The sequence below is a fragment of the Engystomops pustulosus genome, chromosome 3 (genome assembly GCF_040894005.1).
Source record: "Engystomops pustulosus chromosome 3, aEngPut4.maternal, whole genome shotgun sequence".
Taxonomy (NCBI): Eukaryota; Metazoa; Chordata; class Amphibia; order Anura; family Leptodactylidae; genus Engystomops; species Engystomops pustulosus.
This window is the reverse complement of record NC_092413.1, coordinates 64,401,228-64,427,916: the sequence shown is the minus strand read 5'-3', so window position 1 is coordinate 64,427,916 and position 26,689 is coordinate 64,401,228. Positions and strand designations below refer to the sequence as shown.

The 26,689-nt window shown below is 42.5% G+C and overlaps 1 protein-coding gene across 3 annotated transcripts in view; it reads left to right on the top strand.

Moving 5' to 3' along the window:
- The window catches only part of MTRF1L (mitochondrial translation release factor 1 like), a 38,138-nt gene extending 22,350 nt beyond the window's left edge, over window positions 1–15,788 (top strand). For all 3 annotated transcript variants that reach the window (XM_072140972.1, XM_072140971.1, XM_072140969.1), the window contains 3 exons: window positions 1,238–1,355; window positions 13,499–13,635; window positions 15,560–15,788. In XM_072140972.1, the coding sequence (XP_071997073.1) occupies window positions 1,238–1,355; window positions 13,499–13,635; window positions 15,560–15,769 (465 nt within the window). In that variant the 3' untranslated portion in view covers window positions 15,770–15,788. The remainder of the gene's footprint in view (window positions 1–1,237; window positions 1,356–13,498; window positions 13,636–15,559) is intronic.
- Window positions 15,789–26,689: the final 10,901 nt, after the last annotated feature.

The following is a 26,689-nucleotide window of genomic DNA, read 5'->3' as shown; positions in this document are numbered from 1 at the left end:
TACTGGGCCTCAGTTTGAACCGATTGAATCTGTAAGCCTTAGAAATCTAACTTTGGAAACAACCTTCCTAATTGCAATTACTACTGCGACAAGGATTGGGGAGATTCAGGCACTGTCTATAAATGATTATTGTTTAATTTCGGATGATAGGATCATTCTAACACTTGACCCAAACTTTGTTCCTAAGGTTTGCACAGCTTTCCACCGCAATCAGGAAGTGGTCCTACCTTCATTCTGCCAGAACCCAAGATCCGCTAAGGATCCGCTAAGGCATTCCCTGGATGTAAGGAGAACAGTACTCGGGTACATAGAAGTCTCTAAGGTCTGGCGAAAAGACTCTTAACATTCTTCTCCAATACCAAGGGAAGAACAAAGGGAAAATGGCATCAAAAGCATCTTTTATCCAGATGGATTAAAACTGTCATCAGAGAGGCTTATGAGTCTCTGAATAAGGCTGCGCCGGAAACCGTAAAAGCCCATTCCACAAGAGCGATGGCTACCTCCCGGGCTGAAAGAAGAGGAGCCACAATTGAACAAATATGTAAAGCGGCTACCTGGTCTTCTTCACTTACCTTCGCTAGACATTACAGGCTGGACATTCCAAATAACATAGACCTTTCCTTTAGGAGAAAGATACTACAGGCTGTAGTCCCACCCTAAAAAATAATTCATCTGGTATATCTCCAGGTGGGGCTGTCATGGGGACGTAAGGGAAAATGAATTGGTCTTACCGGTAATTCCATTTCCTTTAGTCCACCATGACGGCCCATATTCCCCTCCCCCTAGGTTATGTGATAATAACCAGCAATAAATCGGGTTGAATCCAAGCCGGTGTAGTTATTTGGTAGACCCTGGAGTATGGATGCCGGGGTGGGGCCTTTTAACTTCTCTGCTTCCTGTCCCCACAGAGGTCAAGGGGTCATCCTCCAGGTGGGGCCGTCATGGTGGACTAAAGGAAATGGAATTACCTGCAAGACTAATTCACTTTTTCTTATATTTTGATAGAACAGGCATTTACTATTTCAGACCCTCTATGGTACTTTAACTGCAGGGTCAGACTGCTAATACATATATACTCCAATACTACTGTAATGCAGTATATAGCAATTTTAATGACAATCTCTTAAAGCCAGACATGCAAGAAAGAAGCTTGGTTCTTAATTGTGCTTTTTTTTAATAATCTAAAAAATACACCAGTTACGTTATAGAAAGAATATAATTTCTCTTCTGTCTTCAGATCCATTTGGTAATTAATTCCAAGGATTTGCGCATTGAAACCAAAAGAGCAAGTGGTGCTGGAGGGCAGCATGTAAATACTACAGACAGCGCTGTAAGGATTGTCCACATACCAACTGGTAGGTTGTTGTCCATGTATGGGGGGGGGGGGGGAAATAAACACAGAAACATGTCACTAATTTGTTGTAAGTGGTTATGCGCAAAGATAGAAAGTTCCCAGATTAAAACCCCTGGTAACGTTTACACAATAAATATAATTTTTAACCCCTTTACTTTTTTTTACTCACTTTTATTGCAGATTTAGCTCCTATCAAAAGACCAAATTTGTCATTAGGCAACTATTGAAAGAGGACCTGTCACCCTTAAAAACTGCTCCTAAATCTACCTCGATATTAGTAGTGTTAATGGAAACTTCAGATTAAGCTAGCAAACGCTGCACTCCCATACCCTCAGAACCCTCCTATTCATAAGGGGGAGGTACGAGGAGGTGATGACTCCCGCATGTAGCTTGGCAGTCACCGCTGGCCTAGCGCATGGGAGGGGTGCTCCGGGGAAGAAGCGGAGGAGAGGGGACCGGCTTGGATCCCACCCCCTCATGAATACGCCGCTGTAAGCTCGGTCTGACGCTCTGTGGGTATGGCATCGTAGTGTTCGCTAATGTTATGATAAAGCTAGCGGTTTAACACTGCTAATAATGGGGTAGAGGTAGGAGATGTTTACTTTAGTAAGCAGTTTCTAGAGCTTTTTTTTTTTTTTTTTTTTTTTTGTCATTTTAGGCAGCAACTTATTGTTATTTGTTCATCCATATCTTTCAATTATATCAACCCCCCCCCCCCCCCCTTAGGTCACTAATACAGTTGAAAGAAGGAGAGCAAATTCAGACTTTTGTTGTCGCTTCTCTCCCGGGTCTCTTTGTAGAGGAACAATGGTTGGTCCAGCAGGAGGACCTCCAAAGATAATGCAGTTCTGTCCACACCTTCTCACTTTTTTCCTGCGGTTCCAAACAGCCAATGAAGTGTCGCTTTAAAATGGCGACATCTCTTATGTTACCTGGGACTGCAGGAAGATTTGGTGGATTTGGTCCTATTTGGAGAACTCTGTCCTGGGGTGATGGTCTGAGTGCCCACAGAAATGGCTCAGAGTGCCACCTCTGGCACCTGTGCAATAGGTTTGCCACCACTGTCATATAGTATGTATATGTGTATATGCATTTGTGTATATATGTGACAGTTGGATTTTAAAAATGTTGGGTTGTCATAAGAATCAGGATTAACAATAAATCTTCATTATAGACACCTTTGAGAACTGTTGCAGCTGTTTATTGTAGCCTAGGACTAAAGTACAATAAATTACCAATATCCAGTGGTCCGTTTGTAACTAGGAGTCGTATGTAAGTCGAGTGTTCTTAAGTAGGGGACCGTGTGTGTATATATTTTTTGTGTGTAAAAAGCAGGCAGCACTCCAGATTCAAGTCCTGATAAAGGTGTCCGCCACTTGTTCAATAAAGATCACCAACTTTTGATTTTGAACCTGGAATGCTGCCTGCTTTTTAGATTTTCTACCTACAAGAGGACCAAGCCAGGACCTCTGGGGGCTCTGCACCCCTCCCTCTGGGGAGTCTTACAAACTGTGCTGGCTTGTAACTATAATAATAGTGCCCCTAAGTTTTTACATATGGCCATGACTGTATATTCTTGTACATAAAATGCAGCATTATAATATAAGTTTTGAGAATTATACAAATGTTAATTTTTACAAAGTACTGTATCAGGTTTTATAATGCCAATTTGCATATACTCCAGAATGTTATAAAAAGTGATCAGCTTAACAGCAATTAATTGCAAAGTCTATATTTGCCTAGAAAATGAAGTTTTCCACCACGTTCCATGACGGCCCCCACCTGGAGGATGCTCCTATATCCTGTACGGACCGGAAGTGCAAGAGATTAAAAGCTCCTCCCTAGCACCCAACACCAGTGTCTTCCTCTATTGCTGCTCACTTACCCGAAACACCTAGGAAAAAACCTAGATATATTCAGTCATCCTCTTCTGATCAGGATTCAGATTTTCCTTCCGGTTCTATGAATGAAAGACTGGAAGAGGATTTAGAGGAGGTACATTCTAAGGATCAGGGGCACACAAAATACTTGCGTCCGAAGATCTAGACCAGCGATGGCGAACCTTTTAGAGACCGAGTGCCCAAACTCCAAACCAAAGTCCATGTAATCATCGCAAAGTGCCAACACGTCTATTTAGCCTAAAATCACACCATACCACTCTATAAGGGACATATAATAGTGCTACATGATGACCATTACCAGTACAACAAGATAAATACCTCCAAACTGATAATAAACAGACCACTAAAGAAAGTCCAACATCTCCAATCACAAAGCAGGAGCAAATACAGCGGGGAATACTACCCCCCCCCCATCCAGTGAGGGACCACTACCCCCCATCCAGTGGCAATATGAAGGATTTATGAATTCAGCAGGGGGTGTGTAGGGTAATGTGTATGTTGTAGGGTGGGTGCACTGAACAGCAAATCTACATGCAATCAGGCAGGTGAATTTACCATCAAATCACCACAAATGACACATGTCTGTGGCCACACACACACATACATATACACACTTCCCTTGGTCTGGAGCTCTGGGCACCTGTGCCATGCTGTCAGTGAGGGCAGTGTAGTGCACCCCAGGGTCACTGGCAGCTTGGCACAGTGACAGGAGAACTGGACCAGGGGCAGTATACATGTGGCCACAGACATGTGTCATATAGAGCAGTTTGGGACACTAAACAATAAGCACCTACAGTTGTTCAGTGTCCCAAAGCTGCCTGCCTGCTGCCTGTGTAATACACACAGAGCAGCTCCTGCCCTCCTGCCGCACTCCTCTGTACTCAGCCTGTGCACAGGCTGATGCATGCTCCGGCAGTTTTCTCTCACTCTCCTCCTGTTCCCGGGCTGAAGGGGGAGGGGGAGGTAGTGGAGGGGCGGGCACTGACCTGCTGCTGTGTCTCTAGGCAGCACTAATGAGCACAGAGCAGGTCAGACGCAGCCTTCAGTGAAAGAGATCACAGGAGCTCTCGGCGATCGGCAGCTTTTCCTGCCTGCCGGGAGTTCTAATGATTTGTATATAGACAGCAGGGGAGATGGTCCGCGTGCCCACAGAGAGGGCTCGGCGTGCCCTCGGTTCGCCACCACTGATCTAGACAACCTATTAAAGGCCCTGAGAAACACATTAGAAATAGAAGATGTGTCAGAACCTACTTCAGTGCAGAATGACCTCTTTGGGGGACTTAAATATAGAAAGAAAAGTTTCTTTCCAGTAGTTGACACGTTAAAAGATTTAGTGTTAGCAGAATGGAAGGAACCAGAAAAAAGAATTTCTGTTCCTAGAGAATTCCGGAACAGACTGCAATTTGAGGATAATGCATTGTGGGACGAAATGCCTAAAGTTGACATCCAGGTCGCTAAGGTAGTAAAAAAAAACAGATCTCCCATTTGAAGATGGCGCTCAATTAAAAGACCCCCTTGATCGTAAATCTGATGCCTTGCTAAAGAGGGCTTGGGAGACGTCTTCATTAAATATTAAGACCAACATTGCCTCCACTTCTGTCGCCAGGACTTTATATTTCTGGTTATCAGAATTAGAATCTCATCTTGTAAATAAGACCTCAAGAGAATCTATTATAGAGTCTTTACCCCTCCTCAAATCTGCCACAGCATTTCTAGCGGATGCTTCGGCGGAGGCTCTAAGGTTTTCGGCCAAAGAGGCGGCCTTAACCAATTCTGTCCGGAGATCTCTCTGGTTAAAACAGTGGGGTGGTGATATAAAATCTAAGTCTATGCTTTGTGGTATACCTTTCCAGGGCGAATTTTTGTTTGGCAGCGAATTAGACTCCATACTAGAGAAAGCTGCAGACAGAAAAAAGGGGTTTCCGGTAAATAGACTTCCCCCTAAAAAACCCTCCTTTCCCTTTCCCTTTCGTACTTCCAGGGAAGAGAAAACTCCCTTTAGGGGCAAAGGAAAAACGGGGAGATGGAGCTACGCAAAAGGAGGGGAAGGTCGTGGGTTTTTCTCTAACCCGACCACAAACAGAGGAAACAATGACTTGCTGGTGGGGGGGAGACTTTCCCATTTCAGGCCCGAATGGGAAAAAATCTGCCCAAACCCTTGGATACTCCAGACCATCCAGTCAGGTTACAGGGTAGAGTTTCTCCATATTCCCCCACAACATTTTCAGAACCCACCAAAACTTCCAGAAAAATAAATTCTCCATCTCTGGACCAACATCCAACAGTTACTTCAGATGGATGTGATTGTTCCAGTCCAGGAGACAGAAATAGGGGAAGGATTTTTTTCCCCCTATATTTTTGGTAAAAAAAACCCCGATGGGTCTTATCGTTTGTATTTTATAAACCCGTTTAATTTTTTCAGGTTTATAATTAAACACTTCAAAATGGAATCGATAAAGTCAGCAACCCCCCTAATAGGTAAAAATTATCTTTTATGTACAATAGATCTAAATGACGCATACTATCACGTCCCTATTTGTCAGGATCACTAAAAATATCTCAGATTCACAGTTCGTTCCCCGGGGGGAAAAATACTTCATTATCAGTTCAAGGCCTTACCATTTGGGATCTCTTCGGCACCCCGTATTTTCACAAAAATTATGGTAGAGGTAGTGGCCCACCTAAGGTTGAAGGGCATAGTTATAGTACCTTACCTAGACGACCTACTTCTAGTGGCCAAAACCAAATTAGAACTAAAGACCCACCTTCAGATAGTCATAGGTCTCCTCCAGGACTTAGGTTGGGTCATAAACGAGAAAAAATCAGATTTAAAACCAGAGAAAGTGAAAAAGTTTCTAGGGGTGAAACTAGATTCTGTGAAACAGAGTTCTTTCCTACCCATAGAAAAGATCCAAAAAATAAAGGAAAATGTGAGTCTCTTCCAGAGAAAGCAGTCGTGCAGCATTCGAGCAGCTCTGAGTCTTCTGGGCCTTCTGACGTTCTTTATCCAGTGCGTGGCATGGGCTCAGAACCACACAAGGACTATGCAGGCTTGGACAATCCGGGTATGGGACAAACACCCTCTACATCTAGACCACAAGGTAAAAATTCCCCTTTTAGTCAAACATTCTCGATCATGGTGGAAGAATCCCATAAACTTAAAGAAAGGAGTTTGGTGGAATCCAAACCCGGTCTTGACAATACGAACAGATGCAAGCCTGACAGGTTGGGGGGCTGTGTTAGCAGGCCACTATTTTCAAGGTCAGTGGGACAGCCAGACTAGTTCTAGGTCCTCAAACTTCCGGGAGTTAAAGGCAGTCCTAGAAACCTTCAAACAGAGCCACTTACACATAAGAAATCAACATGTAAGAATCCTTTCTGATAACACTACTACAGTAGCTTATCTGCGCAGACAAGGGGGCACAAAGTCAAACTTTGTCAGGGTTATCACATCAGATTTTTCGGTGGGCGGAAACATATTTTCTATCCCTCTCAGCGGTACAGAAAATATAGAAGCAGACTTCCTAAGTCGGGTTACATTAGATCCACATGAATGGTCGCTAAAGCCGCAAACTTTCAGGGAAATCTGTCATATCTGGGGGACTCCAACCTTAGATCTTTTCGCGACCCACCTAAATAATAAATCCCCTAAATGCTTCTCTTTAGACCCTAGGGCAGTGGTGGCGAACCTATGGCACGCGTGCAGAGAGGGCACGCCGAGCCCTCTCTGTGGGCACGAGGACCATCTCCCCTGCTGTCTATATACAAATCATTAGAACTCCTGGCAGGCAGGAAAAGCTGCCGATCGCCAAGAGCTCCTGTGATCTCTTTCACTGAAGGCTGCGTCTGACCTGCTCTGTGCTCATTAGTGCTGCCTAGAAACACAGCAGCAGGTCAGTGGCCGCCCCTCCACTACCTCCCCCTTCCCCTTCAGCCCGGGAACAGGAGGAGAGTGAGAGAAAACTGCCGGAGCATGCATCAGCCTGTGCACAGGCTGAGTACAGAGGAGTGCGGCAGGAGGGCAGGAGCTGCTCTGTGTGTATTACACAGGCAGCAGGCAGGCCGCTTTGGGACACTGAACAACTGTAGGTGCTTATTGTTTAGTGTCCCAAACTGCTCTATATGACACATGTCTGTGGTCACATGTATACTGCCCCTGGTCCAGTTCTCCTGTCACTGTGCCAAGCTGCCAGTGACCCTGGGGTGCACTACACTGCCCTCACTGACAGCATGGCACAGGTGCCCAGAGCTCCAGACCAAGGGAAGTGTGTATATGTATATGTGTGTGTGGCCACAGACATGTGTCATTTGTGGTGATTTGATGGTAAATTCACCTGCCTGATTGCATGTAGATTTGCTGTTCAGTGCACCCACCCTACAACATACACATTACCCTACACACCCCCTGCCGAATTCATAAATCCTTCATATTGCCACTGGATGGGGGGTAGTGGTCCCTCACTGGATGGGGGGTAGTATTCCCCGCTGTATTTGCTCCTGCTTTGTGATTGGAGATGTTGTACTTTCTTTAGTGGTCTGTTTATTATCAGTATGGAGGTATTTATCTTGTTGTACTGGTAATGGTCAACATGTAGCAGTATTATATGTCCCTTATAGAGTGGTATGGTGTGATTTTAGGCTAAATAGACGTGTTGGCACTTTGCGATGATTACATGGACTTTGGTTTGGAGTTTGGGCACTCGGTCTCTAAAAGGTTCGCCATCGCTGCCCTAGGGGCTCTCCTACATGCCTTCAGTCATGCATGGGGGTCAGGGTTAGTCTATGAGAACAGAACAGGTATTAATGGTTCTTATTGCTCCATACTGGCCAAAAAGAAGTTGGTTCACGGTTATTCAGGAACTAGCTATAGATAATCCTGTTCATCTACCTTATCGTCAGGATCTTCTTCTACAGGGTCCACTGTATCATCAAGACGTACGACATTTAAAACTCACGGCCTGGATCCTGAGAGGGCATACCTAATGACCAAAGGCCTTTCTACCGAAGTGATCAACACTATTCAAGCAAGCAGGAAACCAGTGACTAACGCTATTTATGCCAAGATCTGGAAAAAATTCTATAAGTGGTGCGGGGACTATCCCCCCTCTCCAGAGAATCCAAACTTAGGTCAAATCTTAGATTTCTTACAAGCAGGGTTTTCTCTCGGTCTTAAACCAAGTACCCTTAGAGTCCAAATTTCGGCCCCCCTTAGCAGATCACAGATGGATCAAAAGATTCATTAAGGGCTGTTCTCGTATTAAACCGCATATACACAACCCAGTCCCTTCTTGGGATCTCTCGCTGGTCCTAAATATTCTCACAGAGCCCCCCTTTGAGCCTCTTGATTCTGCAAACATGAAAATCCTCACATTTAAAACGGTCTTCCTAATTGCTTAATTGCTATTACCACAGCTCGCAGATTGGGCGAAATTCATGCCCTCTCGCGCAGGGAACCCTTTCTAAGAATCTTAGACGACAAGATAGTTCTTAAACTAGATCCCCTCTTCCTCCCCAAAGTTGTGTCTGATTTCCACCGTAGACAGCAAATTATTCTTCCCTCTTTTTGTGCTAAACCTAAGGCTACATTCACACGACCGTATGATTTCTCCAGTCCCCTATTTACGGGCCGTATATACGTGACGTTTTTCATCCGTATGTAACCCGTATTTTATACGTCCCCATAGACTTCTAGGGCATACGGAACTGAAATATGGGAGAAAATAGGACATGCTCTAAATTTTTATACGGCTAGTATACGGTACGGTACGGAACGGATTTAACAACGGCAACATAAATGGTCAGACGTATTGTCCATTGAAATGAATGTGGCCGTATGTAATCCGTAAAATAACGGTACGGTACGGTACGGATACGGCCGTTTTCATACGTCCGTGTGAATGTAGCCAAAATCTGAACGTGAAAAAAAGTGGCAGACTTTAGATGTTAGGAGATGTGTTCTCTTTTACTTAGAAGCAACAAGAGAGTGGTGTAAAGATTCAAATTTATTAGTCAACTTTGGGGGGAAGAATAGAGGGTTGAAAGCCTCAAAAGCGACCTTAGCCAGATGGATAAAATCCACCATCTCTCTCTGCTACAAAACCGCAAACACCTCCCTTCCGGGGGACATTAACCCCTTAAGGACCAGGCCCTTTTTCGTTTTTGCGGCTTTATTTTTCACACCCCACCTTCAAAAATCCAGAACTTTTTTTATTTTTCCATGTAGAGAGCTGTGTCATGGCTTGTTTTCTGCGTAACAAATTGCACTTCACAGTTATGGCATTTAATTGTCTATGCCATATACTGGGAAGCGGGGAAAAAAATTCTGAATGCAGTGAAAATGGTGAAAAAACGCATTTGCACTGTTTTCTTGTGGGCGTGGATTTTACGTCTTTCACTGTGTGCTCCAAATGACATGTCTAATTTCTTCATTGGGTCAATACGATCACATGGATACCAAATTTGTACAGGTTTTATAATGTTTTCATACATTTACAAAAATTAAAACCTCCTGTACAAAAAAAAAATTCTTCATTTTGCCGTCTTCTTGCGCTAATAACTTTTTCATACTTTGGTGTATGGAGCTGTGGGTGGTGTCATTTTTTGCGACTTTTGATGACGTTTTCAATGCTTTTATTTTTAGAATTGTACGACCTTTTGATCACTTTTTATTGAATTTTTAATATTTTTCAAAATGGCAAAAAAATGCCATTTGCGACTTTGGGCACTATTTTCCGTTACGGGGTTAAACGCAGTAAAAAAAACATTCTTATATTTTGATCGGGCATTTTCGGACGCGGCGATACCTAATGTGTTTAATTTTTACTGTTTATTTATATTTATATCAGTTCTAGGGAAAGGGGGGTGATTTGAATTTTTAGTTTTTTTTTAATATAATTTTTTATTTTTTTTTAAATTTTTTACTATTTTTCAGACTCCCTAGGGTACTTTAACCCTAGGTTGTCTGATTGATCCTACCATATGCTGGCATACTACAGTAAGGCAGTATATGGGGATTTTGCACACCATCTATTACAATGTGCAGATCGCACATTGTAATAGATGGTCTAAAACATGATCGCCTCGGATCATTGTGTGATCCCAGGCTGTCATGGCAACGGATCGCTGCTCCCCGATGACATCACGGGGAGCGGCGATCGGAGCCAAGATGGCGGCGCCCACGCGCCGCCGGCTCGTTAATGCCGCCGGCAGCTTTGCCGGCGGCGATGAAAGGGTTAACACCCGCGATCGGTACAAGCACCGATCGCGGGTGTTAGCGACGGGTGCTTGCTTCATTGTGAAGCAAGCACCCGGCGTGTATGAAGAGGGCTCAGCCCGTGAACCCTCTTCATACTACCCCATGCGCAATAAAACGTACAGGTACGTCTTATTGCGCTATGGGGTTAAAGCCCATTCCACTAGGGCCATGGCAACATCGTGGGCCGAGAAAAGGGGTGCATCTCTGGATCAGATATGCCGGGCAGCAACGTGGTCAAGTTCCTCGACCTTTGCAAAGCACTACCGTTTGGATATTGCCTCCCAGGAGGACCTGGCGTTCGGCAGGAAAATCCTGCAGGCGGTGGTCCCTCCCAAACAATGGGGTAATCTGGTAAGTGTCCAGGTGGGGGCCGTCATGGAACGTGGTGGAAATATGGAATTAGACTTACCGGTAATTCGGTTTCCACTAGTGACCATGACGGCCCCCCATTATTTCCCTCCCTTTCTTCCTTCTTGGAGATGGTTCTATGTAAATTTTTTTGCACTTGCATCCTTCCGGGTAGTACTTTGGTAGACACTGGTGTTGGGTGCTAGGGAGGAGCTTTTAATCTCTTGCACTTCCTGTCCCTACAGGATATAGGAGCATCCTCCAGGTGGGGGCCGTCATGGTCACTAGTGGAAACCGAATTACCGGTAAGTCTAATTCCATATTTTCCCCCAAAACACATTTCAACTTCATTGCAGGCTTGCCTTAACCCCTTAACGCCAAAGCCACTTTTCACCTTCCTGACACGGCCCATTTTTTCAAATCTGCCCTGTACATATCAAAGTGATTTTAAAATCGTTTTCTCATGACACTTTGTACTTCATGTTAGTTGAAAAATTTTGGTGGTATGTTTTGCATTTGAGAAAATCAGATATTTGGTGAAAATTTGGAAAAATTTGCGATTTTCGACCTTCAAAATGTTCTACTTTTTCCATACATAGTCATAACTGCAAAAATACTTAATAAATAACATTCACCGAATGTCTACTTTATGTGGACATGGTTTTTTATGCATACACTTATTTTTGTAGGATGTTATGAGGCTTTGAACGTTAGGTGCGATTTTTCACATTTCATAAACTCAAAATCCTGCTATTGCGGGACCTGCTCAGGTTTCAAGTCACTTTGAGAGGCCTAAATAAAAGTAAAACCCCATAAATTACCCCATTATAGAAACTACACCCTTCAACTTAGGCCAATAGTCAGAGACCCAAAAAATTTTGCCTGGAGCTACAATTATAAAATATACAGTTCCGACTTGCATACAAATTCAACCTAAGAATAAACCTACAGACCCTATCTTGTATGTAACCCGGGGACTGCCTGTATTTGATATATTATACATATTTATGTCATTCTCAAAACTTATGGCCAGTCCCCTGCCCAGCACATAGAAATAAACAATGTACTCACCTTTCCGATGCTCCCCCGCAGCTCTGCTGCTTGATGCAGTCCGGCTGGCAGTGACAATTCTGTGCGCGCCTGCGGCTTAGACTAGGACATCAGCCGCTTGCCGACATCATAGTCTGTGTGGCCAGACTGATTGCATCAAGTAGCAGTTCTGCGGAGGAGCGTCAAGAAGATGAATACCTTTTTTTTGTGTTTTTATTTTTCGACCAGCCCCAGGCTAAGTCGGTATTTCCCCCGGTGGGTCATATGGCCGGCCTGCCCCTGTCAACGGGGTTCGTGGCTGGCATCCACTGTTACTCTCCAGTTACTGCAGATAGTGTCAGACTTGTACATTCTTACAAAATTTGTATATAAAGTATCGAAGCTCACACACAAGAGCAGGAGAAGATCATAACCAGGACCTTTGCTTTTCTACAGGCTGACATCTCCTCTGCTTGAGACTTACCATATGCAGTAGACTCAAACATAGGAGATGCGAAAAACTCATAATTATCTCCTTCTGCTCTTGTGTGTGAGCTTCTATACTTGGTATTCAAATTTTGTAAGAATGTATAAGTCTGACACTATCTGCAGCTGGCTGTATACTACACTGAGCTGGTTGGCTGTGACCAATGTGTTTCTCACCCTTGGCTTATACTTCAGTCAATAGGTTTTCCAGGTTTTTGGTGGTAAAATTATGAGCCTCGGCTTATACTTGGGTCAGCTTATACTCTAGTATATACGGTATATATTTTCTGATTTAGTTGTCTCCTATATTCCTATGTTCACTTGCACATTATACTTTTTGAGTATAATTATGGCACTAAAGCAATATTATGGTTTTCTTTATAAATCTTTGAGGTTGCATGAAAAATGGACAAATTTATTGTCTATATATGGTGTTAAGTTTATATATTTTGATTATTTATTTGGTAAGGAGTATAAGGATATGTTATATAAGTGCCCATGTGAGTATGTATGTGTGCGGTGCAAGATGTGTCATATAATAGTTAAGTGCATATTAAACTATTCATATTCATTTGCTATAACATTTGAACACTGTATACATAGTAACAAAAAACTTACTGGTGACAGACTAAAGTAGCCACTATATACTTACACTAGCTTCAGCTTTGATATAGTCATGGCATGTGCACAAACCATATGTCTTTGGCTGGGGGGAGGATTATGGGGGGGCCACATTTGGTGGGTGGGTTTTCCCGGGTGACAGGTCCTCTCTGATGCACCCATGGCGTTTGCGGACACTGTTTTTGATGCACACGTGGTGAGATCCAGGAGATAGCCGGGCTACTTGAAATCCAGTGCGTGTGCGCCTACTATTTTGGGGGGGGGGGGGGGGGGAGGGGGGTATATATACTGTAGACTCATTTCTTGTCTTATGAGGTATGGATGATCTAGCTTTAACATTGATTGAGTGTACAGCTATATAGATCTTTTGATCTATATATATAATTTTAAATGAAACAAGCCCCCATTGACACTCAATGAAAAATATCCTAGTTATTATCATGGAGAATAGCTGCGGAGATGGGGGGATAATATTGTGAAGTGACCTTTTTGTTTACTTTTCAGGCATAGTCACAGAATGCCAGCAAGAAAGGTCTCAAATTAAAAACAAAGAAACTGCCATGAAAGTTCTCCGTGCAAAATTATACAACATGAAGTTAGAGGAGCAGGTCAATAAGCGCCAGAATGCAAGAAAAATCCAGGTAAGCTTTACAAACACCATATATACTTGTATATATAAGCCTACGTTTTTAGCACCAAAAATTGGCTGAAAAACCCCTTACTCAGCTCATACTCGTGTATTAAAAAAAAAAAGTGAATAAACGTACATGCTCGACTTCCCATGCTCTTGTTCCTTCTTCTCTTCACGTGAAACAGAGCAGACAGACGTGTCCATGTGCTCTGCCCACCGGTGCACACTATGACATGACGGTGTCACCGCTGCTGACATCACAGTGTGCAACAGCAGTTAGTGCGCATGGGCGCGTTTCTCTTCACGTGTAACAGAGTGGACAGAAAAAGGAAAGGGAGCTACCGGGAGCATCGGCAGGTGAGTAACAGGAGGTTTCACTTCACATATCAAGAAAGAAGTGCAGAACCTTTATTAGATGTGTATTAATAAATTACTCAATATCCTGTTCCCCACACTGGTACACACATTTAAAACTCATGATCCTGGCCATGTGATTACTGGAAAACATGATCTTGGGCGGTGTGTCAACATTATAGTCTATGCATTTCCATTGCAGTTAGTTTTTAGACTATATATTGAACATGCTGATAATGTACATACATATATGTTGGAGACATAAATCCCACAATTTATTATGCCACGGTAAATAACTTTAACACATGCACAATAAGGATGTGATCAATAAACCTATAAAAACATAATAAAAACTTTCAGACAAATAACATAGAAATGTGACAAAGCCTAATGAGATCATGTCTTGAGTTTTTAGTCCTCGTATGCCAAACCAAAATCCAAGAGAATTGGCAATTCATGTTTTGGATTATATTTACTTTGTTTCTATTAGGTATGATAAGTAATTTGGGGGATAAGTTAGGAAACAAGAAAAGCGAGATTAAAGGAAATCTACCATCAAAATATTGCATGATAAGCCAGGGACACCTACTCATAGATCCAGGCACTGTGACTGTGGTGATCTTCTTATATTTGTTATCCATGGCCTCCTTCCTTCTAAAATCATCAAAATTTTGCTTGTGGGGATGTTACCAGAGCCCCCTCCTTGCTTCAGTTTCACAGGCAGTTACACTTCTCCTCCCATGTTTTACCATCCTAGATGTATGTAATCTTGCACCAGTAAAGAATCAAGTGATTTCTGGACATTAACCCCTTACGAAAAGGGCCCTTTTTTATTTTTTGCATTTTCCATTTTTCACTCCCCACTTAAAGAGGACCTGTCACCCTGAAAATGACCCCCACCAAATGTGCCGCCCCATAATCCTCTCCCCAGCCAGTTTTTTTTTTTTTATGTGTGCCAAGTTGATTTAAACCGATCCGACCTCTTACTAAATAAGAGGTCGGATTCTCGTATCTTGTGTCCAGGCGGTCGGCCTTATTCATAATGGGGCCGGCCGACTCGCCCCCACCACGCCCCTTCAGCTGGGACCTGTAGGAGAAGCCAGCAGCATCACATATATTGCGTAATCGCTGCAGGCTCTCCGCGATGCGGCACTGTGAGTAAGCCTGGTGCGGCCGCTGTTAGTGCAGCGCTGCCGGACGACAAGGTGAAGAAGAAAGTCTGCGGCTGCAGCTGCTGTCAGTGCCGCATCACAGAGAGCTGGCAGCTATTGCGCAATATTTGCGATGCTGTCGGCTTCTCCTACAGGTCCCCGCTGACAGGGGCCTCCTGTGGCTGTGTCAGCCAGCCCCTTTATGAATAAGGCCGACCACCGGGACACAAGATAAGAGAATCCGACCTCTTAGTAAGAGCAACCAGCCCACTTTCCTAAATTTTGAGAAGCTTCTTTTGAAAGTTGAAATGCTATATTTATTTTCTCAAAGCTTCAAAGGTGCCATTTATGGGATATCCCTGGTAGCACCATATTTGTGAATAATGCTTGCTCTGTTCATTCTTATTTACTATTAACGGTTTTCTCTAGGTTGGGACAAAAGGAAGGTCTGAAAAAATACGAACATACAACTTCCCTCAGGACCGTGTAACAGACCATCGGATTGGAATGTCTGTGCACAATATTGACGGATTCTTGTTTGGTAATGAACTTTTAGATGAGATGATTCGGGCTCTTAGTGAATTTTCTGACTATGAGTCCATCATGGAATTGATTGAAAATGCAAACGTATGTAAATAAAGTTGCCTTATTCTGCGGACTTGTGTATTATCAAGCATATTTTAATGAAGTTTAACAACCTTAAGGAAATGGATATTTCCCAAAACCTTAAACATATTACATGCTAAAATACTAATGGAATCATTTTTGAGACTTTTGACAGAAACGGTACTTGCAAGCATGTGAATCTGAAACTTAGTGATTGGCTGTTATTAGCCCCTCAACGCAAAAAAGCGTAAAAGTATCTAGCATGACCGCGATGTGTAAGGAGATTGTGCCTTGTTTTGTGAAAAAATAAGACTATATAAATGAGGTGCCATAACCGTAATGGCACAAGGAATAAAGATAACCATGACATGAAAAAAAAATATGTTAACGGCAAACAAAAAAAGCTAAAAATCCAAATGGATTTATGATTTTCTTTCTTTTCTTCCATAAAATCTGATGAACAGGCTCAGGTATAAGGGAGGCCTGAAGGGTCAAATACCCTTATACCCTTTATATGTATTGGTGCCATCTTTCCCTTCTCTCTGAGGGGTAACTTTGGATTTCTTTTCTTCCACCCTGAAAGACTTAATGAATCTCATCAGTAAACTATAGACAACCCAAAATGAAGAATCTGTAAATTTGAATCTCATCCAGCAAAAAATAAGCCCTCATATCTCCACATCTCCCCCCAAATTAAATTTTTCTTGCCTGTAAAAAGTGACAATACATATCTGATCTGAATGGTGCTCCTTCAATGCCCGGCTGTGTGACAACAGTTCACAACCACATATGAAGTATATTTATAGTCACGAGAAATTGGGTATTTTAATCCATTGTGAAACACTTAAAGGGTTAAGTAACTTCCTAAAAGTTGTTTTTCATTTATTGAGTTCCTATAATGAGGTAATTTATGGTAAAAATGAAAGGCCTGGTAAAAAATAAACATGCAAATATCTCAAATGTCCTACTTTATCAAGTTATTTGGATGGTATGACTTTCTGCCTGGAAAGCAGAAAATTGAAAATTTTGAAATATTTTGGCCAAATTTCATTTTTTTCCACCACTAAATGCAAAACAAATCACCCATAATAAAGTATAAGATGTCATGAGATTGTTTCCAAATCAGCTGGATGTGTTAGTGTTTCAAAAGTATTGCCACATAAGGTGACATGTCATATTTTAAAAATAGGGGTTAGTCGAGAGGGCCAAAATGTATTCTGACATTAAGGATTTAATAGATATTATAAAAATGATGGTTTCTCTACATTGTAGAAGGTCCTCTGATAATCTGAATTCAGCTACTCTGGCCAGCAGGTAAAATGTATGGTGTTTCTTATTACTACTCAAATTCATGTAAAGCGAATTGAATTGTAGTAACAGGAAAAGAGTTGTGGCGGGAAATAAAGGAGAGCTGGAATACTCCTTCAATCCCAGTACAAGGCATTAACCACATAATGCAAAAAGACATGATTGTACTTCTCGTAGCGTTAGGGGGAGTATGAAGCAGGCTCACGGGCTGAGCCGTCTTCATACTCATCGATTGTTTGCTTCACAATATACCTATACCTATAAAACCTATACAAATTTGTTATCTTCTTGATCGTACTTATCTTAATTAGGTATTCACGTCATTTGGTCGCACGGTGAAAGCCGTAAAATCCAAGCCCACAAAAAAGGGCGCAAATGTGTTTTTTTTCATAATTTTCACTGCATTCAGAAAATTTTGCCCAACGCCCCCCCCCCCCCCCCCCCGCCCGTTTCCAAGTACATGGAATAATAAATACCACCACTATGACGTGCAATTTGTTACACTGCAAACAAGCATGGAAAAATAAAGCTATAGTTATAGAAGGTGGAGAGTGAAAAAGCAAAAACTAAAAAGCGGTTGGTCCTTAAGGGGTTAATATTATAGTCCCATGAAACGCCTTAGTACAGTTGGGCCAAGACGGGTCTGTAAATAGTAGACCAAAATGTATTTAGCTTGGACCTCATGGTCTCCATGAGAACCCTGCATATTACAGTGGCTGGTCTTTCTAAATGATTGAAAGCCATCCTAGAATAGGCGTACAAGCAGGTAGCTGTCAATCACAACCACCCTTTGGACTTGAGCGAGCTACAATTTACAGAAGTATTTTTTCAAGCTATCCAATAAAAGAATATCATATATCATGCACATTTCATCCATTTCTTGTCAGCACAGGCAGTGGTAGGGGTGCTGGCGATCTGTGTGTTCTTGGACGTTTTTTTTAAACGGACTGACAACTCATGTGTTTTGTATGTTTACCATGCATTTGGCTGGCTTGAATCTGTTTATCTTAATTTCTTGATGTGTAGACAGCTGTGAATAGGATTAAAACCAGCCAAACGCATGGTAAACATACAAAAAAACCACATGCGTTTTTAGTCGGTTTTAAAATGGACCAAGAACGTCATGTTCTTGGACCATTTTTAAACTGATGCGTTTTTGTAAGCATACCATGCGTTTGGATGGTTTCAATCTTGTTTCACAGCTGCCTACACTTCTAGAAATGAAGATAAACAGGTTCAAACTAGCAGCGTTCACATGATGCGTTGCGTTATTTTTTTTTATGCTTTTTTGACGCACACCAAAGACTTTAGCCTTGAACACATGTTTAACCCCTTAATGACCTGGCCCTTACTTTTTTCACTTCGATTTTTCACTCCCCAGCTTCAAAAATATATAACTTTTTTTTATTTTTCCACGTAAAGCGCTCTGTGATGGCTTGCTTTCTGCGTAACAAATTGCACTTCATAGTAATGGTATTGAATATTCCATGTGGTGTACCTGGAAGCGGAAAAAAAATCCAAATTCAGTGAAAATGGTGAAAAACCGCATTTGCGCCGTTTCCTTGTGGGCTTGGATTTTACGATTTTCACAGTGCGCCCCAAATGACATGTACCCTTTATTCTTTGGGTTGATGCGATCACAGGGATACCAAATTTGTATAGGTTTTGTAATGTTTTCATACATTTACAAAAATTAAAACCTCCTGTACAAAAATTTGGGGGGGGGGGGGGGTGATTTTGCCATCTTCTGGCGCTAATACCTTTTTCATACTTCAGTGTACGGAGCTGGGTCGTGACATTTTTGCGACTTTTGACGTTTTCAATGCTGCCATTTTTAGGACTGTACGACCTTTCGCTCACTTTTTATAGAATTTTTAATATTTTTTTTTAAATGGCAGTGTTATTTTTTTTACTTTTTGGTGCTTTTTTCCGTTACGGGGTTAAACGCATTGAAAAAACATATTTTGATCGGGCATTTTTGGGTGCGGCGATACCTAATGTGTTTATATGATTTTTACTGTTTATTTATATTTTTATCAGCACGTGAGCCCTCTCCATGCACTGGGACCCAATGCTCACCGCACTACTACAATGCATGTCGATAAGGGGTTAAGTAACATTGCGTTTCCATTGCATATGCTAAAATGCAATGTTACCTCGCCATGTGATCCAGCCTGAAGCCTTTGGAATGTGTCAAATACTCATCAAAAAATGCAACGCCTCAGAGTTCGGGCTCCTACAGACTCCTTATCACCTTGTTAGCTGTATTTAAGACCGTTGTCTTATATAATCATCTGTAATTACTTCTGTGGAAAGGAATCTTTTTATAATCCGACTCTAACCTCTACAAAACAGATAAGCCCAAAGACCTCTCTAAGGCGAAGATCATAAACCAGCACCAGGCTGAAATGTGATACAAAACAAAGAAAACTGGTGGTGTAATAGAAATTAGAAGGAATACAAAATGACTGTCCAAGAACACCTTGCAAAATCTCCCCTCGTAGGGTAGCCATCAGTATGAAGAAGATGACAGATCAGCCTGTTACTACATGTGGCTTGTTAATGAGCTCAAGGCAGCTGGGACAACAGTCGCCAAGAAAACCATTGGTAATGCCTTCCGCCGTAATGGTTTAAAATACTGCAGGTTCCCTTGTTCAAAAAGGCAGATGTGCAGGCCCAAGATGTGCGGATCTCAAGTTTGCCTAAGAACACCCAGTATGTTGAGAAAATTGTAGAAGTACTGTGCTAGCCAGGAGAAATAAAAAATCTGTAGTTTTTACACACAAGTTTTTACATCGATGCTTAAGGAATTTTGCTCCCTTTAGCAGAAAATGCTGTTGACATAGACTGTAATGAAGAAATAAATGCTACTGGCCCTGTAATCACTCCGTTGATTTCCTCCACGCAGACCAGACCAGATACAGGCAGAAGATGACTGCTGGTCACATGTCCACATCACATGACCTGCACCAGCCTGGGCAGGTCATGTGATCACCATGTGAACACCACTATATATCATCACCAGTGTTGTGGTGATGTGCAGGGATGGCAGTTACACATCATTACTATGGTAACAGAGTAGCACAGTCCGTTAGATCATCACTGGGAGCAGAACATAAGAGGGAGGAAGAGTTACTGAGAACTAATGGATCATGGAATTTGTAGTTGTAGATGGCGGCCATCTTGGTGAGAACTCTACATACTTTAGAGAGGCCGTAACATTTTGTGAATCATAAAATCACACTTTTTAAGCTCAATTTTGTGACTAATGACATTTTTGTTATAGGTATTTATTTATAGCATCATGGGTTTTTGTATCAGACGTTCATGATCCCGGAATACCCCTTTAAGCACTTTTGTAGTTTTTACACAAGTATTTATATCAGGTTTTTGAAAGAACATCTGGATGATTCTGTGAACGATTGGAGGAAAGTTCTGTGATCAGTTGAGACAAAATTGCCTTTTTGACAAGAACTATTACCAAAAGAACACCATCCCCATTGTCAGGCTTTGGGGTGGAAACCTGTTTCAGGGGCATTTCTCTGCTAAAGGCACATGACGACTAATTTACTGCTTCAATGTGACAATGGATGGAGCCGTGTATGGTAACATCCTGAGTGACAACCTTCGCCAGTAAATTAAAAATAAGCAACACAATTACTTATTTCTCACTGCAAATGCAAATAGATTGATATCTATATGATGTGATTTTCTGGATTTTATTTTTGAAATTCTATCTTTAACCCCTTAAGGCTCTTTTTCATTTTTGTGTCTATTTTTCACTCCCCATCTTCCACGTACAGAGCTGTGTGAGGGCTTGTATTCTGTGTAACAAATTGCACTTCATAGTGGTGGTTTCTAGTATTCTATGCCGTGTACTGGGAAGCGGGGAAAAAATTCTGAATGCAGTGAAAAAACACATTTGCACCATTTCTTGTGGGCTTGGATATTACGGCTTTCACTGTGCCCCCCAAATGACATGTCTACTTCATTCATTGGGTCAGTGCGGTTTTATGTTTTCATACATTTACAAAAATTAAAACCCACCTGTACAAAAAAAAAAAAAAATTTGCCTTCTTCTGGCGCTAATAACTTTTTCATACTTTGGTGTACAGAGCTGTGGGTTGTGTCATTTTTTGCGACTTTTGATGACGTTTTCAATGCTTTTATTTTTAGAACTGGACCTTTTGATCACTTTTTATTGAATTTTTTTTTTATATTTTTCAAATTGGCAAAAAAATTGGCCTTTTGCGACTTTGGGCGCTATTTTACGTTACGCGGTTGTGTTTATGATTTTTACTGTTTATATATGACTTTTAGGAAGTTATAACCCTAGGGTGTCTGATTGACCTACCATATACTGCCATACCACAGTTTGGCAGTATATGGGGATTTTGCACACCATCGCACATTGTAATAGGTAGCTTAAACCACGATAGCCTCGGACCCGAGGCTGTCATGGCAATGGATCGCCGCTCCCTGATGACGTCACGGGGAGCGTCGATCAGAGCGAAAATGGCAGCGCCCACGCGCCGCCAGCTTGTTAATGCCACCAGCAGCTTTGCTGGCGGTGATCAAAGGGTTAACACCTGCAATCGCCGCTAGCACCGATCGCGGGGTGTTAGCGACGGGCGTTTGCTTCATTGTGAAGCAAACACCCGATGAGTATGAAGAGGGCTCAGCCGTGAGCCCTCTTCATACTCCCTCATGCGCATCAAGACATAAGGGTACGGTACGTCTTATTGCGCTATGGCGTTAATATTATAGATTGTTCATGTCTTTGTTAGTGGCCAAACTTACAAAATCTGCCAGGCATCAAAAAATCATTTCCTTTAATGTACTTTGCAACTGGCTACACCACCCTCAGCAAAAGAACAATTCCTGCCTGCAATTGACTTGGCGCTTACATAATCTATTAATGCTGTCTGACATATTTCTCCAACCCAATTTCCTTATAGCATATTATTGGTCTATTGGATTCCCTGCCTAATGCTGTAATGTTTAAAGGGGGTGTCCGGTATTTATATGGCTTGGCCCTTTTGTATGTATGAGATTCAGATCTAAACATTTCCTTGACTCTGGATCAAAAACAATGAATTTTTTGAGCTTTGTCATGGTGTTTCTATTAGTTTTTGCTAGCAAGAGACAGGCTATAAGTTGCTAGCAAGATTGTATAGAGTATCCACAAGATTGCACACTATCTTTCCACAGGTTCCTGACATTGTCCTAGTGGTGTGGAAAGAAGGGTTCAATCCTTAACATATTCCTGTAGGATTCTCTTGCCATTCTGTCAGGAACTGCAACAACTTTTCTCTTTTAAAGGGAACCTGTCAGCAGAAATTGACCTTATAAACCATCACCAGCATATTATCAAGCAGCTGAAACCTTCCAGATAATGTTACTTTCATGACCCAGTGTGCTGCCATCACAACACATATACAACACTGGCTGTATAAAGTCAAGGAGGGCGGAGATTTTGCCACTGAAGTCAAGCTCTCTCTTCCTCAGAAAGCCCATTCCTGTATTTGATGGTCCTGCATCCAGAGACATAACTAACCTGATCTTCTGAAGTCCAAAGCATGATGTCAGTCACAGAGTAGGAGGCTTTCAGAGCTCCCCACCTTGACTTCCTTGTTAATGTGTTGTCCGAGAGTTCTGAAAAAAAAACTAAAGGTGGCCGGAGGGGGCTGCTTAAAAAAATAACCCCTTTAAACTCTCCGCCTCCTTGACTTTATACAATCATTTTACTTCTCACTTCAAAGTTGATTTCCTGGATGATGCCACCCCAAAGGTCCATGAAGGAAGGTGTCATGGTGCTTAACAATATACTGGTAGTGGTTTGAGGCCAAGTGCTGATGACACGTTTCCTTTAATCTATGTTAACTGTATTAGTTGGACTCTCATCTACTCCTCCGCCACCACTTTGAAATACCCACTCGAAGGTACAAGCGGTCATTGTCACACTTATTAATCCTCGCCACAAGATTTTGTATCCCACTTTTGTTGAAGCAAATTTCTCCAATGATGACAATGTAGGTGTCTAAGGTAAACAATATGCACATGGAGGATCTCACTTCCTTTAAGCATGGCACTAAAGACAAGTTTTAATGGTATTAAATATGCCCAGGGCCGGCTCCAGGTTTCAGTAGGCCCTTGGACAACATAGCCTCAGTGGCCCCTTTTGCAGTAAACTAGTGTAGCGCCATGAACTCATTATATACAGCCTTCTCACCCCCATAGATTAATTATATGCAGGACCACCTCACCGCCCATTGTGTGTGCTTGTGGGCCGTAAAGATGGTGGTTAGGGTTTTGTGTGTGTGTGTGGGTCGGGGGTAGGATTGTGGCTGGGCGTATGTTGGTAAGAGTTGGAGATTGAGGCTGGGTATGTGGGGGGTGGAGCAGGGCCAAGAAGAGTGGTAGGTGAGCGCTTGGGCGCAACCCTTGCTTTTCATCCTGTAGTGCTGTCCCGGCCCCCATAGCAACCAGTAATATGTGTATTACACATATCACTGGTTGCTGTGCGCAGCAGTCCCTCTAGGACCCAGGGCGTGCGGCGCCGGTACCTGAGCAATGCCATTGGCAGCTGCGCGCCTGAGGCCAGGGATGCTGGACAAACCATGTGGTTCTAGGGAGCGCAAGTAGATGAGGTATTATTTTTTGGGGGCATGGCTATATACTACATGTGAGCAAGATGGCTACATACTACTGGGGGCTGGCTATATACTACAGGGGGCAGGTCATATACTAGTAGAGGGCAGGGGACAGGTTGGCTATATACTGTAGGGGTGGCTCAATATATATTTGCTGGCTATATACTGGAGAAGTGTGCTGGGGCATCTGGATTAATGAGGGGGGAAATAATATGGTAGTATATATTATAAAAACCTATGGTACCCCTCAGGAAAAGGGGAAAAGATATGAGGCAAAAGAAATTACTGACATTAAAAAGACAAAATTTTATTGAATATATGGTAAAACATATAGCAAAGATACGACATTATGTAAAAAAGTTACAAGATTACAGGATTACAGAGTGACAATACAGCAGAGAAAAAGGCAGTCATACCCGGACACAGCACTTAACCAAAAAGTAAACCAAATTAGTTGGGCTGATGTATGGAGGTTTTAAGGTAAGTTAATGACAAAGGTGCATATGCATTAGTAATGACATAGCAGGCTCATGCCTTGTGTGTGGCTCACCAGTGGAGCAAAATTAACAGGCCTTACCGTGTGGGTAGATGGTTGTGCAAAGTGTCCGGGGATGACTGCTGCCCCGACGCGCGTTTCGGCTCCTGCTGAGCCTTCGTCTGGGGGTGGCGTCTTCCCGGTCACAGATGGTATTTAAAGAAGAGTTGGACCAATAGAATCATGTTGTTGTTAGTATCGCGAGAGTCAACATCACGTGACCGCACGGACCTCGTGCACGCGCAACTCGAAGGAGTCACCGTAGAATAGACTGCCAAGATAGCATATCATCATGATCGCGCATACGCAATGGCCTCATCGGCCGGCCACGCGCACATCCCACATCGCGTATATAGAACGCAGCAAGTGCCGAGCACGGTCTCAGGTGGGTATATATTGAAAGGTTACAGCCTATATATACATTATAATGTTTCAACGTAACAAGTACTCTATATTTATAATCTGATAATACATATTATAAAGTGACAAATTAAATACAGTGTCAATATTTACAGTATTATATTTTGTTACCATTTAAGTGGAACATCATTGTTATAAAAAACAATCCTTGATGTGAATTGATTACATTTCATATATAAGACACATAAAATTGATATAGAATTAATATTAGTGACAGGCACATAAAAGGGAAAGAAATATATTCTATTAAAATGAAAAACAGTGGTAAAGTGCCCAGTGCATGGGGGGGGGGGGGGGGGGGGGGAGTGAGGGAAGTGAGGTGCTGAGAGTGATTGTGAATAAAGTGCAAGGGATAGTGTGCTGGATTAGTGACAACAATTAATGTATTGTTCTATTTGAAATATGCCAAAACCTTCAAAGGGATGGAGCTGTGGTTCTGTGGATAAAAAAGTTAGATATATTAAAGGAAACCTACCACTTGAAGTGGCAGGTTTCCGATGGCAATACCGAGCACCAGCTCAGGGTGAGCTGGTGCCGGAGCCTATCTTAGTTAGTGTTTTAAACCGCGGTATCGCGGTTTAAAACACTTTTTAAACTTTATAGCCGGCGCAGGCAGGTACGCGCTCGGCGCTTACCATGCGCGCGGCTCTCATTCACTTCCTATGTAGCCGCGCGCACGGTAAGCGCCGAGCGCGTACCCGCCTGCGCCGGCTATAGAGTTTAAAAAGTGTTTTAAACCGTGATACCGCGGTTTAAAACACTAACTAAAATAGGCTCCGGCACCAGCTCACCCTGAGCTGGTGCTCGGTATTGCCATCGGAAACCTGCCACTTCAAGTGGTAGGTTTCCTTTAAATATGCTGGTTATCATGACAGTTTTTCCATCAGGATGTGATCTTAGGTCACGCTGGACTTGATATCAGAGTTCGTTGGTCCTCAAAAACAGGTAAACCGGAAAAGATATGGCGTATGTATGTCTTTTGACAAAAATCTAAAAACTTGTGAAAAGAAGAAGGAAAAAGACTTTGTTACATAAAATATAAAAAAAATTTGTCAAAGAAATATGTTAAAATGAGTCCTACATTCGTGGACGCCTTACATGCTATGAGAGCGCCATGTAGAGAAAGGAGGTGAAGGTTGTAGGGAGATTGGAGATGGTGATTAGAATGGTGCATCACTGGAGAAAAGGGGCAAAGCTGATGGTTTCATTAAGACCATTGGGATGGATGGTCCCAAGGGTCCATATCCACCTCGTTTCACATTGGGCCAATTTGTTTTTGATTGAGCCCCCTCTGATCCCGGATATAATTTTATCGATCCCTCGGACTTTTAATAGTCCTGGGTTGGAGTCATGTCTCAACTTAAAATGGGCCGCTACTGGTTTTCCTTCAGGGTCAAAGTGTGGGTCAGACGTGGCTTTGATGTCCCTCATGTGCTCTCTTATTCGGGTTTTTAATGCCCTAGTTGTAAGTCCTATGTAAATAAGATTACATGGACACGTCGCGTAATATACCACTCCTTTTGTGTTACACGTGATTGTATGGGTGATTTTAAATTCCTTGTCACCTGCTGAATTGGTAAAGGTGGTGGCATGTTCAACATTAGGGCATGCTACGCATTTGCCACAGGGCTTACACCCCCATGCTGGCGGTTTTGCTCCAAAGATAGTCTGCGTTTTTCCTGGGTCATAATGGCTCCTTACTAGGTGGTCTCGTAAGTTTTTAGCCCTCCGGGCTGTCACGGCAGGGTATGATGTGATGTATTTTGTTATGGTCGGGTCACATGTCAAAATTGGCCAATATTTTTGCAGTATTTTTCGCATTTGTGGCCACTGTGAGTGGTAAGTGGTTATATATCTTACCTGTTCAGATGTTACTTCTTTATTTTTCGGTACTAGTAGGTCGTGGCGTGCTGTTCCTTTTGCTCTCCAATACGCTTTTTTAATTGCCCGGTTGCTATATCCTCGTTGCTGAAAACGTAACCACAGATCCTTCGCGTGCTTCTCAAAATCTTCGTTTGTTGAACAATTTCTTCTAAT